Here is a 13,734-nt window from a genome sequence, read left to right as displayed (position 1 = left end):
TGCTGTGTGTGTGTATTTTATTTATATGTATGTATCTGTATACACGGATGCCATGTGTGTGCAGGTGTCCATGAGGGTCAGGAGAGCGTGGTAAATCCCCTGGAGTTGGAGCTACAGGCAGTTGTGAGCCACCTGACAAGGATCTGAACTCTGGTCCTCTGCAAGAGTTCTTAACCTCTGAGCCGTATTTCCAGCCTCTCCTGTGGGCTTTTATAGATGTTCTGAGTCTCAGCTTCTATTTTTAAAATCTTTTCTTTTATTGCTCACATTTCTCTTTCTCTTCTCTTCATATTCCCACTTCTAAAACACAGTTCTGGCCTCTTCTGAATTTTAACCAGAAATCTAGGCCAGCAGGGCACTGAAAGCATGGCTCTGATCTCAGGATGCCCAGCTGCGTGACTGTTGGTAACTTATCTAGCTCCCCCCTTCCCGTGCCGCCTCTCCTCTGTATAGTGGGGCTGATTATGACACCTGCTTTGGCTCTATAAGGAGGATTTAAAGGATATGGTGGTGGTGGTGTTTGTTTTTTTTTATGTCTAGAAAATAGTAAACACTATGTAAGTGGTTTTGGTTTTCTGGTCTTGAGGAACATTTTTAGTAAACAAAATAATCTGTCAAGTCCATCTCTTCCTTTCTGCAGAAACACATCTTCTCTTCCCTCATTTTCTTTCTCTTGATTAGCAACTACCTCTGCCCCTTTCATGTCAAAATGCGCTGTGCTGTCTTACCAGCTCCTGCACTCCTTGCTCTTTCACTTGGTCGCAGACAGCTCAGGCCACCCTCAATTTACTGTGTAGCCAAGGGCGACCTTGAACCACTGATCTTCTGATTCTCTACTTCCCAAGTGCTAGGGATACAGATGTGTGCCACCAGGTCACTCACATTCCGTGTGTGTGTGTGTGTGTGTGTGTGTGTGTGTGTGTATACCTATGTGTGGAAGTCAGCTAACAACCCTGGGTTGGTCCTTACCTTCCCCTGCGTTAGAGATACTGTCTTTGTTGTTTTCTGCCGCATACGCCAGACTGGCTGGCTGTTCAGCTTCTGAGGATCCTGTCTCCACTCCGCATCTCCCTGCAGGTCACTGAGATTACAAGCTCTTAAACTACGTGTCTGGTTTTCACCCTGGTCCTGGGAACTCAGATTCAGGTCTTCATACTGCGCCACGCCCCGAGCTCACATTTCTCACTTAATCAGACTTTCTCTCTAAATGCCTTCCATCTCCCCCATCAGCTCCTTTTGTTCTTTGAGCCATCTCCCTTCTTGGCTCTGTGTCACTCAGACCATCTTGATTCCATGCCCACTTCAGTTTTCTCCGATGCCGACTCTACAGGGTTAGTGGTCCTCAGCCAGATGCACGTGTCTGAGAGGGAACACTGCGCCAGGTCACGGTGGCACAGGTTGTCTCAGCACCATGTTCTGGGTTTCCATGCACACCAAGATCACTCTGTCTGATTATGATTGTACACCTACCTCGAACCCAGCGACCCACATGGAAATAGCAGCTCAACCTTCCTCCAGAACCTGGAGCAGGTCGGAGGAGCATCTGTCAGCAGGGGGCTCCGAGTCTGTAGAAAGTAGAACACTGAGCTCGGTGTCAGGAGACGTGGCTTTCTGCCCCAACTCTGCTCATGTTTGTGACACTGACTTTGGGGAAACCATTCCTACTTATCTGGCCTCATCTACCTTAAAGATGCTTATGGTCATGCAAGACAAAATACGTGGGATCAGGGCAGACGATGGCTCAGCAGTTAAGAGCATTTGTTACTCTTGCAGAGGACCCAAGTTCAATTGCCATCAACCACTTGGTGGTTCCTAACCATCTGCAATTCCAGTTTCAGGGGATCTAGCGCCCTCTTTTGACCTCCTTGAACACTGCATGCACATGGTACACAGACATACAGGCAAAACACTCGTATACATAAAATAAACCTAAAAATGTTTAAACACGTGAAATTGCCTCTTTTCTGAGTGCACACTTTAGTGTTCCACATGGTAAACTTATATTTGTTGTCATAGTTAAATTAAATCTTTTATCTAGTCCAACATGTACATGAGGAAAACCATCTAGTCTACCGCCAGTCCATGCCAAAGTGTAAATGGCAAAAGGCAGTTTAAAGTCAAACTGGTTTTACTCACCAATAGATTGTTACCTTCCTCTACAGAGGTGGTTTTCAACCTGTAATACCTTTGGGGGTCAAATGACCCTTTCACAGGGGTTACCTAAGACCATCGAAAAACATAGATATCTACAATACAAATAACAATAGCAAAATTACAATTATGAAGTAACAATGAAAATAATTTTAGGGTTGTGCAATCACTACAGCATGAGGAGCTGTATTAAAGGATTGCAGCATTAGAAAGGTTGAGAACCACTGTTTTAGATGACCTCAAGCTGCGGTAGGGTTACTTGGTCTCCGCAACACTGACATTTTGTTTTTGTTTCGAGTTAGGGTGTCATTATGCTGTCCAGGCTGGTTCCTGGGCTCCGGTGACCCTCCTGCCTCAGCCTCCACAGCAGCTGGGACTGCAGCCATGTGCCACCGGACTCAGCTTTTCATGATAACATTCTGGAGTATGAATTTGTTTCTGTTTTGGTGATAGTGGTAGTGCTGTGTTTTTTTACTGGTTGGTTGGTTGGTTGGTTGGTTGGTTGGTTGGTGTTTTGAGACAGGCTCTTACTGTGTGGCTCTGCCTGGGACTCCCTTTGTAGACCAGTCTGGCTTTGAACTCACAGAGATCTCCCAGCCTCTGTCTGCAGAGTGCTAGAATTAAAGTGTGCCATCATGTCTGACAATGCTCCTTTCTTCCTTCCTTCCTTCCTTCCTTCCTTCCTTCCTTCCTTCCTTCCTTCCTTCCTTCCTTCCTTCCAACAGGTTATGTCATCCAGGTTAGTGTCAAAGTCACTGTGAACCCAAAGATGATCTTGAACTTAGTCTTCTGCCTCCACCTCATGATTATTGAGATTACAGGCATCTAACACATATACCACAGCTGGTCTGTGTGGTGCTGGAGACAGCTCAGGGCTCCACGCATGCTAGACAAGCTCTCTGTCAGCCGAGCCACATCCCCAGTCCCCCACTCCCCGATTTCTTTCTGGTAGAGAAATGTCCTGTCATTTGTAGACTATTTATCTGTATTCCTGGCTTCTACGACTGGATGCCAGTCCTAAGGATCTCCAGACACAGTCCACATGCCTCCTGGGGAGCAGAACTGCTCCTGTTGAGACCCACAGATAATATATCCTTTAAAATACACAGGCTTTTCTTTAAATGGCTAACTCTTCAAATACAAAACTCCATTTCTGTAACTGTCTAGATGTCCCAGGCAAATCCTGACAGTTAATGTTTGGTTAGATTTTTCTGTGTGAGAATAATATGACGGTGTTAACCACAGAAGGATGCCTTCAAGGGTGAAGGCACCTGCTACCAAGTAGAGCGCTTGCCTAGCCTTCCATGCACAACCTCCCAGAGTTCAATGCCAGGGACTCACGTGGTAGAAGGAGAGAACTGACTCCTAAAAGTTGTCCTCTGATCTCCACATACATATGCCCACATCCATCCATCCATCCATCCATCCATCCATTCATACATACATGCACGCATACTTAACATGCTTACATACATACATATATACAAGTAAATGAACATGAAAACTGCCAAGTGGTGGTGGCGCACACCTTTAATTTCAGCACTTGGGAGACAGAGGCAGATGGATCTCTGTGAGTTTGAGGTCAGACTGGTCTACAGAGCTTGTTCCAGGACAGCCAGGGTTACACAGAGAAACCCTGTCTTGAAAAACCAACAACATGAAAAACAACAACAAAAACATGAAAACTAAAGCGTTAACTATCTCTACCATCCATTGATTTCATAACAACAACAAAATGGTTTGTTTTGTTTTTTTAATGTATATGGGTGTTTGGCCTGCATGTATGTGGGTGCACCTTGTGTGTGCAGTGCCAACAGAGGCCAGAAGAGGGATTAGATCCCCGGAGACTGGAGTTACAGATGATTATGGACAATGACGTGGGTGCTGGGAACTTAACCCAGGTCCTCTGGAAAAGCAACAAGTGTCCTTAACCACTGAGCCATCTCTCCAGCCCCCCCAAACACTGTTATTATGAAGAGACAGTGATACAAGTTCCTTCTCTACTAGAAGTCTTTAATCCCAGCATTCAGGAGGCAGAGGCAGGTGGATCTCTGTGAATTTGAGGCCAGTCTGGTCTACAGTGAGTTCCAGGGCAGCCAAAGCTACACAGAGAAACCCTGTCTCAAAAAATAACCCCCCCCCAAAAAAGGGAAAAACAAAGAAGAAATAAGTAAGTTTGAAGTTTGACTGTCTCTAAACAGCCAATAAAAACAAAAAACTGGCTCTATACTAGACATGTGAATCTCAGTTCTTACAACCTTGCAGGTTCTTGCTGGTAGTTTTGTCTTCTGGGGGTATTTCTCAATATCCTTGGTTCTCTAAGCCAGGGGAGGAGAGACTACTGACATCTAGTGACAGAAGCCAGGGATGCTAAACATCCTGAAACACATGGAACAATCAGTCTCACAACAAAGAATATTTTGGTCCAATATGTTAAAATGTCAGCCGTGCTGATAAGAAAGAAACTGCACTATAAGGGAATGAGGGTTGCATCCTGTGTCTTTACTTGGCCAGGGGATTCTCTCCGGAGAACCTAATTGAGTCTCTGTTCTTCTTTTCCCCAGCTGCTCATGGCACAAGTTCCTACGATGCATGCTTACGGTCTTTCCCTTCCTAGAGTGGATGTGTTTGTATCGATTCAAGGACTGGCTTCTTGGAGACTTACTTGCTGGTTTAAGTGTTGGTCTTGTTCAAGTTCCCCAAGGTAAGGGCAATCCAAAGCCTTCTTACCAAAGCTGATCTCCTAGACCTCAACAACTTTCGGGAGCAAGCAGTTCTGCTGGATGAACAGAAGGGAAACACAGGAGTGGCGTTCTTACTGTCATCATTTCTCCCTGTAATCCCCAGGTCTCTAACCCCTCCAGGTGGTTCCAAAAGATGTGATTGAATTGAGACCCATGAACACTTCCCACAGAATTTGCAATCCCCACTCCTGGTCATTTTCTGCCCCTGGGGGGTTTCACACTCGTGATGACAGAAGATCTCCGCAGGTGTTAATTTTCCTTCGGAAAAGATGAGCGCTAAGGAACAGGGCACCTGTCTCTCCAGCAGGGGATGAGAGACCCCAAGGTCTCACCGGGCTGTAGAAAGCTCCTTTCCACCCAGCAGCAGAGCTCACCTGCAGCCCCAGCACCAAAAGGTGGGGATACGCCTACTCGAGAATTTATCGAGAAACAAACAAAATCTCGACTCCAAATAGGAATCAGTAACTCTTTTGTCTGTTTATTTTTGTGACAGTTTCATGATGGAGGCTGGCCTCTGTCTCACAGAGAGCTGCCTGCTTCTGTCTCCTTAGTGCTGGAGTTAAAGGGCTGCGCTACCAGGCACAACTATTTTTTTTACTTTCTTTTTTTTTATGTGTAGCCCAGGCTGGCCTCGAACTCATGATCCTCCTGCCTCTGCCTCCTTCAGCAAATCCTACCGGCGTTAGCCACTACAACCAGCTTTTTTTTTCTTACTTTCTTAACATTTATTTATTTATTGTGTGTATGTAGAGGTCAGGGAATGGCTTGAGGGGGGGTCTGTTTTCGCCTTCCACCATGACATGGGTCCCAGAAATCAAATTTAGGTCTTCAGGCTTGATATTATGCCCTCAGCCATCACACATACCTCCTTTTTTTAACCTTTTTTTTTTTTTAACACACACACACAGAAAATATGTTTAATTTATTAAGGGTTCTACAACTGTTTTTTGTTAGCTATGTGTTTAAAGAAATTTCCATTTTCTCTTTTTTTCGTTGTGTATATTGATTATACGTGATAGTATGTTACACAGACCTTTGATTTAAGTATATGCTATGCATCGAACATGACGGCACATCTCCTCATCCTCCTCCGTTTTTGCCTCTTAGTCCCCTGTTCTCCTAGACGGTTTTACTGTACTTACATGTTATATGTACAGTCATGATTTCATGTGCCTATATAAGACCTAGGAACCACATGCGATAATAGATATCCCATATCTGTGTTTCTGAGACACAAATAGTTCACTTCCTCTGATGACCTCCATTTTCCTGCAGATGACACAACTTCACTCTCGATGGCCGGGGACTCCCCTGTAGCTACGCCACAGTTTCCTTATCTGTTCCTCTGTTGCTGGGCACTGGGCTCCTGGAGCCAGCCACTGTCTTAACAGTCCCTGAAGTGTCGTTTCTAGAACCCCCAAAAGTGAGTGACAAACCAAGTCTGAGGAGTCCCTGTGTTCAGAGAAGCCCCCAACCAGGGCATCCCCAGGCTCCCTGCAGATGGAGCGTGCTATCAGGGCTCATTTTTTACCATGCCAATACTTCTGGTAGCACTGATGTTCCACCGTTATTCCATCTCCGAAGACCAGATGTGACCATCACTGTGAAGAGGCTGGGTTTCCTTACCATTGGCTCCCACTAGTCATGGTTCCCACGTGGTCATGTTGGAGGTTGACTTAGGGCCTAACCTGGGCCCCCCCCAAGTCTTTTACTGACCATATCCACCTGGCAAAGTTTGCCAATATATGCTCAGTAAATATGCCTCAGGAGTTTTCATGAAACGTATGTAAAATCTCGAAGAATTTGTATGTCTGTGGACCAGGAGATATATACAAGAATACATCCCTAGTTTAGGCCCATCCTGGGACCGGAGGCAGAGTAATGTGAAATCCTGAAGACAAGAGCAGGGAAATGGCCTTTTGGTTCTAGTTTCTCATGAAGTTTGACTGTCCTTCATGTCCTCATAATTAATTTACTAGGTAGTATAAGCTAATTTAAGCATAGCTTCTACTTTTTGCAATGCATAGAGGTTGATTAAGAAAGAAATTGGGGCTGGGCAGTGGTAGTACACACCTTCAATCCCAGCACTTGACAGGAAGAGACAGGTAGATCTCTGAGTTCAAGGCCAGCTTGCTTACAGAGCAAGTTCCAGAACAGAAAAACCCTGTCTCCAAATATCCCCCCTCTAAAAAAAGGATAAAATTGGTGACACATGTAGCAGGCTTTCTTTTGGCCTCCTACGTCATGACATGGAAACATTTATCAGTTCTGAATGCTCAGCTTTAGCTGAGCTCTTGTTTCATCTCTTTCTCTTTATCCACATTTTGCCATGGGGCTTTTACCTTCCTTCCTTCCTTTCTTTTTTATTTTATTTTATTTTATTTTATTTTATTTTATTGGTGTGAAGGTGTCAAATTTCCTGGAACTGAGTTACAGACAGTTGTGAGCTGCCATGTGGGCGCTGGGAATGTTTGAACCCGGGTCTTCTGGAAAGGCAGCCAGAGTGCTCTTAACTACTGAGCCATCTTGCCAGCCCCCTTTTCCCTTTTCTTTTCTTCCGTCTGCCCTTCCCTTCCTCCTTCCTTTCCTCCCTCCCTTCCTTCTTTTCTTCCTTCCTTTCCTTTCTTTCCATCCTTCCTTCTTTTCGTCCTTCCTTCCTCCCTTCCTCCTTCCCTTCCTTTCTTCTTTCCTTCCTTCCTTCCTTTCTTCCTCTTTTCCTCCCTCCCTCCCTCCCTCCCTTCCTTCCGTCCGTCCTTCTTCTTTTCTGCCCTACTTTCACTGCTTCTCATGTCTAGCTGGTTGGCTAGCAGCTGCCTGGCTTCTGGCCCTGGGCCTGTCCCTCTCGTTCTCTCTCATTCTTACCTCCATCTTCTCCCTTGAGCTTAGATTTCTCCTCCTATGCCTCCCCTATCCCTCTCCTGCCTAGCTATTAGCATTTAGCTTTTTTTTTTTTTTTTTTTTTTTTTTGGTTTTTCGAGACAGGGTTTCTCTGTGGTTTTGGAGCCTGTCCTGGGACTAGCTCTTGTAGACCAGGCTAGTCTCGAACTCACAGAGATCCGCCTGCCTCTGCCTCCCGAGTGCTGGGATTAAAGGCGTGCGCCACCACCGCCCAGCTAGCATTTAGCTTTTTATTAGACCAATCAGGTTCCTTAGGCAGGCAAGGTGAAACAGCAGCACATCTTCACATAGTTACACAAATAAACACAAACAAATGTAGCACATCTTCGCCTAGTTAAAATAATCTCCCACCACAGACTGGGACTGGGGAGATAGCTCAGCTAGTAGAGTGCTTACTGCCTGAGGTTGCAAGCCTGATGATCTGAGTTCAACCCTCAGAACCTGAAGGAGAGATCCAACTCCATGAAGTTGTCCTCTGACCTACACGCGCGCACACACACACATACACATACACACACTCTCTTTCTCACACACCCTCTCTCTCTCGCACACATACACACACATACAAACACATTGTGGTATAGATGTGTGCACACTCATACACCACATAATAATAAATAAGCGTTTTGGTGGTTTGGTGTTGTTTTGGACAAGGTCTCTCACTAGGAACTCACTATACAGACCAGGTTGGCCTTGAACTCAGAGATCTGTCTACCTGTGCCTCCCCAGTGCTACACCAGCACACCCGGCCAGCCATAAATAAGTGTTTTTGAAGCCTCGAATAGGAATACTAAGAAAAGACACTGGGGTGGTTACCATATAGAAGACAGACTGCATCTGACAAGCCAAAATCAAGTGACTTTTGTGTGACTTCTGCCTTGTTCTCCAGCTCTATCTTTGGTCCTGGAGGATTCCCAGGGTTGCCTTTTTTCTCTTATTACTTCATTTATGTGTGTGTGTGTGTGTGTGTACATGTTAGTACAGGTGCCCTCAGGGGCCAAAGGCATCCAGTTCCCTGGAACTGGAGTTACAGGAGGTGTCTGCGGCCAAGCCTCGGTGCTAGAAACCAAACCCAGGTCCTTGGCCATCTGTGCAGCCCTCCAGGTCCTTGGAGCTGGGAGGGATGAGCACGGCACAGGAAGCTGGAGCTAGCACTCAGTACCATGTCTCCTCTCCAGGTCAGTGCTGCAGCCACTCAGTGAGTCCATGACAGAGCTAAGACGTAGGGTTTGTAGCTCGGGTGGTAGGGTGCCTGCTGGCATTCACAAGCTCTGGGGTCCACTCTCCAGTGCTCACAAACTGGCAGAACAGCTTACACCCATAATCCCAGCACTCGGGAGCTGGAGACAAGAGGATCATAGAGGTTCAAAGTCACTCTCCGATACGTAGTGAGTTTGAAACCAGCCTGGACTATATGAGACTCTGTCTCCAAAAACAAACAACAACAAAAACCCAAAAGCTAAGCTATAAAAGCATGCTGGAAACTACGGCAATATAGGAGCTATTTACACACAGGCTAAGCATTCATAGCCATTTTATTTTGAGGTAATTTTTTTCTGGTTTCTCGAGACAGAGTTTCTTTGAATAACAGCTCTGGCTCTCCTAGAATTTGTTCTGTAGACCAGGCTGTCCTTGAACTCACAGAGATTCTCCTGCCTCTGCCTCCCCAGTGCTGGGATTAAAGGCCTGCGCCACCACTACCCGGTTTAAGGTAACTTTTAAAGCCAAGCTACTGTCTTTGCTTAATTAAGTTATTTTGCTTTTCAGGCCTGACACTTAGTTTGCTGACAAGGCAACTGATTCCTCCCCTCAATGTCACTTATGCTGCCTTCTGCTCTTCAGTCATTTATGTAATATTCGGATCATGCCATCAAATGTCCATCGGTGAGTTCAATGCCGGAGCCACAGGAGCTAGATGATCTGTCAGTTATCTACTTGTCACTTAGCAACCAGTGCCAGTTAGCTTTCAGTCACCATAAAGAAATGCTTGGGATCATGGGCTTAAACAGGAACGGTTTACAGTGGCTCATGCACACAGACACAGGCACAGACACATTCACACACAGAGACATGTATGCACATATACACACACAGACACACATGCACACATACCTTCAGACACAGACATGAATACACAGACACATCTTTGTATGCATGCACAAATGCACCCACACGCATACATATACATGCACACAGATATCCCCACAAGACACATGCACAGACACACAAGCAGACACATGCACACACAAACACAGACACATTAACACACACAAATATAGACACATTCATGTATGCACACATACACATGCATACACATGCATACATGTATAAACATGTACATGGTTATACATATACACACATCTATGAATGCACACACATATAGGGTAGGGGACAAGAGTTACTCCTCAAGTGCATGTCTTCAAGGACCTACTTCATCCATTTCCAGTAGCATGAACACCAAGACTTCAACATATGAGCTTTTAGGGAGCATTTGAGGCCAAAGTGTAGTGTTTTAACCCCCAAACGCACATCTGTCCCATAGTGCAAAGTACATCAGTCTTTCTCTAAGTCTCTCTCCATAGTCTTTACAGTTCCAGCATAGTTCAGAAGTCCTGAGGTTAAGGGTGTATGCCACCATGCCTGGCTCCACCCTCTTTAACTTAGTCTCAAGGTGAGGCACAGTGGCTAAGCCTGACAGTGACTTCCAGCCAGCCTGTGCTTGTATCCCAGCCTCTATGCCCATGTTTCAAAGAGGTGAAACTCCTGAACCACCCAACCTGTGAAGCCCCAATTCTCGTCCCTGCTTTCTCTTCCTTCTCAAGGATGATTTCAGGTTTTCTGAGCTTGCGATATGTTTCCCATACTTCCTTCACAGGCCCCTTCTTCCTCGTGAGCGCTCTGATGATCAACGTTCTGAAGGAGAGACCGTTCAACAACGGCCACCTGGTCATGGGAACGTTCGTCAAGGATGACTTTTCTCTCCCAACCTTCTACGAAAACTATAACAGATCTCTGAGTGTGGTGGCAACCACAACTTTCCTGACAGGAGTTATTCAGGTAGGAACTGAATCTCTGAATTTGTAAAGAACTAAAGAACAGGTGCGTTGTGGTTTGAATGTGAAATGTTCTACTCCTGTGAGTGGACACTTGGTCCCCAGCTGGTGACACTGTCTGGGAAGGCTCCAGAACCTTTAGAAGACAGAGGCCCATGGAGGAATTGGCTCCCAGGCAGGTCTGGAAGTTTTGTTCAGTCCCACATCTTGTCTGTTCTTTGCTTCCTATTGTGCAGGACGTGAGTGCGGGGAGCGCCATTTGTACCGGCAGCCCCATCTTGCTGGGCGTTTAGTCACAGTGATAACTCACACAGCAACTGTGAAAGACTCACGTGTCCAGAGTCTCAGTGATTTGTCCCCTCTCTGAGGGCTAAAAGTGTGCAAAATTTTAAAGTACAAGAAAGGGAAGCCGGGCGATGGTGGCGCACGCCTTTAATCCCAGCACTCGGGAGGCAGAGGCAGGCAGAGCTCTGTGAGTTCAAGGCCAGCCTGGTCTACAAGAGCTAGTTCCAGGACAGGAACCAAAAGCTACGGAGAAACCCTGTCTCGAAAAATCCAAAAAAATAAAAAGAAAGAAAGAAAGGGAGACTTGGGCTGGAGAGATGACCCAGTGGTACGGCAAAGATTTACGAAAGTTCTATTGAATCGTTCTTTTTGTTGTTGGTGGTGGTGGTTTTTTGAGATAAGGTCCTGGAACTCTGTATTTGATCAGCTGGCCTCAAACTCTGTGTCTCTAGAGTGCTGGGATTAAAGGTGTGCGCCACCACAGCAGCCCCATTGAACCATTCTTAATACACAGGAGTCACAAGACTGGGAAGTTTGATCTGGTGCTTGGGTTTGTTTGCTTGCTTGTTTGTTTTGGGACAGGGACTCACATAGCCCAGGGTTCTAAAACTCACTTTATAGTCAAAGATGACCTTGAACTCCCGACCCTCTGCCTCCCCCTCTGGAGTGCTGAAGCTCCAGGTGTGCACCACCACCTCACATTCTCCCTCTCAGTTCCTCTTTGCGGTCCTCTGCCTTTGTGGAAAGCGGCGCTCCTCACAGAGTTGAGAGGGGCTCCCACCCAAGGCCTTTGGAAAAGATGGGTCTTGTGACCGTCAGTCTCTGTCGCAGAGCCACGTCCATCTAGAGGGCAGAGGCTCTAGGGGAGGAGCCTAACAGCTGCCAGTGTTTCAGAAGGAAAAGAAGAATGTGGGCTGGGGCTTGCTGGGAGCCTCTGAGTCAACATTCAAGGACCCCATTTCACTGGGGAAGGAGAGCCTAAGGAGTTCTCCAAGGCACCCCTGGTCTTTTGGTTGGGAATCTGTTTTGAGCAGAGGTCGTGGGCCCCTGGGGAGTCCAGCTGATGTTGTTGCTGACTTGATGGCTGTCTTAATTAGGGTTACTATTGCTGAAACACTGTGACAAATGCAGCCTGGGGAAGAAAGGGTTCATTTCCATCATCGCTCCATATAACAGTTCATTATTGAAGTGATATGAAGGCAGAAAGTCAAGCAGGCTAGGAACCTGGCAGCTGGAGCTGATGCAGAGGCCATGGAGGACTGCTGTTTATTGGCTTGCTCCTCATGGCTTGCTCAGCCTGCTTTCTTATAGAACCCAGGACCACCAGCCCAGGGATGACATCACCCACAATGGGCTGGGCCCTTTCCCATCAATCACTAATTAAGAAAATGCCCTAGGGGCTGGGGAGATGGCTCTCCAAGAGGTCCTGAATTCAATTCCCAGCAACCACATGGTGGCTTACAACCATCTGTAATGAGATCTGATGCCCTCTTCAGGCCTGCAGACAAACATGTACATATAATAAATAAAGCAAATCTTTTTAAAATAGAAAAAGGGAAGAAAGAAAATGCCCTACAGGCTTACAACCTGATTTTATGGGGTCGTAGTCTCAATTGAGGTTCCTAATGCCCTACAGGCTTACAACCAGATCCTATGAGGTCATAGTCCCATATGAGGTTCCTTCCTCTCAGATGACTCCAGCCTGTGTCAAGTTGACACAAAACTAGCCAGCACAATGACCCAAGTCTCTTTGATCTGTTTCTTTTCTTCACACCCCACAGCTGTCAATGGGTATGATGGGAATGGGCTTCGTGGCCACATACCTTCCGGAGGCCGCCATCAGTGCTTACCTCGCTGCTGTGGCCCTACACATCATACTGGCCCAGATGACATGCATCTTTGGGATCATGGTCAGTTTCCACGCTGGTCCCATCTCCTTCTTCTACGTGAGTAACCTCAAACCTCTCCCAGAGTTCACACACCCCTCCTCTGGCCTAGGAAGAAAACTGAGCCTGGGTAGACAGACTCCTGCCTGTACCAAGAGGGTAAGAGGGGCTCAGAAGTAACTCTGTCTCCTGCAGATTTAGGGTCTTGGTCCACTACAGAAGCTGACTGGAGCAGCAGCTCACTTCAGTTCAGCTTTTAAGCTAGATGGTTTGCATTAAAATTTGTCCGTGAGCACCCGCTTAACTCCAGCACTCGGGAGGCAGAGGCAGGTGGATCTCTGGAAGCCAACCTGGTCAACAGGGTGAGTTCCAGGACAGCCAAAGCTACACAAAGAAGCCCTGCCCCCACCTCCCCCCCCAAAAAAAAGATTGACCATGGGGTCAGTGACATGATTCAGCTGGTAAAGTTGACTGCCAGCAAGTATGTAGACTTAAGCTGCATCCCTGCAGCCCACCTGCTAGAAAGAGAGAGTGAACTACCAAAAGTTATGCACACACACACACACACACTTACACACTCGTATAATAACTAAATGTAAAAAATTTAAATTTTGTCAGGAAGTTACTGTTTAGTTGTAGACAGAGACTGTTAGTTCATTTCCTGTCGCCCAGACCCAAATAGTCCCACAGAAGCTCTATTACTTATAATACTGTTTG

The 13,734-nt window shown here is 46.4% G+C and overlaps 1 protein-coding gene across 1 annotated transcript in view; it reads left to right on the top strand.

Moving 5' to 3' along the window:
* The window catches only part of Slc26a8 (solute carrier family 26 member 8), a 53,973-nt gene that overhangs the window by 13,080 nt on the left and 27,159 nt on the right, over positions 1–13,734 (top strand). The window contains exons 3-6 of the mRNA XM_075978787.1: positions 4,716–4,855; positions 9,561–9,677; positions 10,669–10,850; positions 12,913–13,077. Coding sequence (XP_075834902.1) covers positions 4,716–4,855; positions 9,561–9,677; positions 10,669–10,850; positions 12,913–13,077 — 604 coding nt within the window. The remainder of the gene's footprint in view (positions 1–4,715; positions 4,856–9,560; positions 9,678–10,668; positions 10,851–12,912; positions 13,078–13,734) is intronic.

This window comes from Microtus pennsylvanicus, chromosome 7 (assembly GCF_037038515.1).
Source record: "Microtus pennsylvanicus isolate mMicPen1 chromosome 7, mMicPen1.hap1, whole genome shotgun sequence".
Taxonomy (NCBI): Eukaryota; Metazoa; Chordata; class Mammalia; order Rodentia; family Cricetidae; genus Microtus; species Microtus pennsylvanicus.
This window is presented reverse-complemented; position numbering and strand designations above follow the sequence as displayed.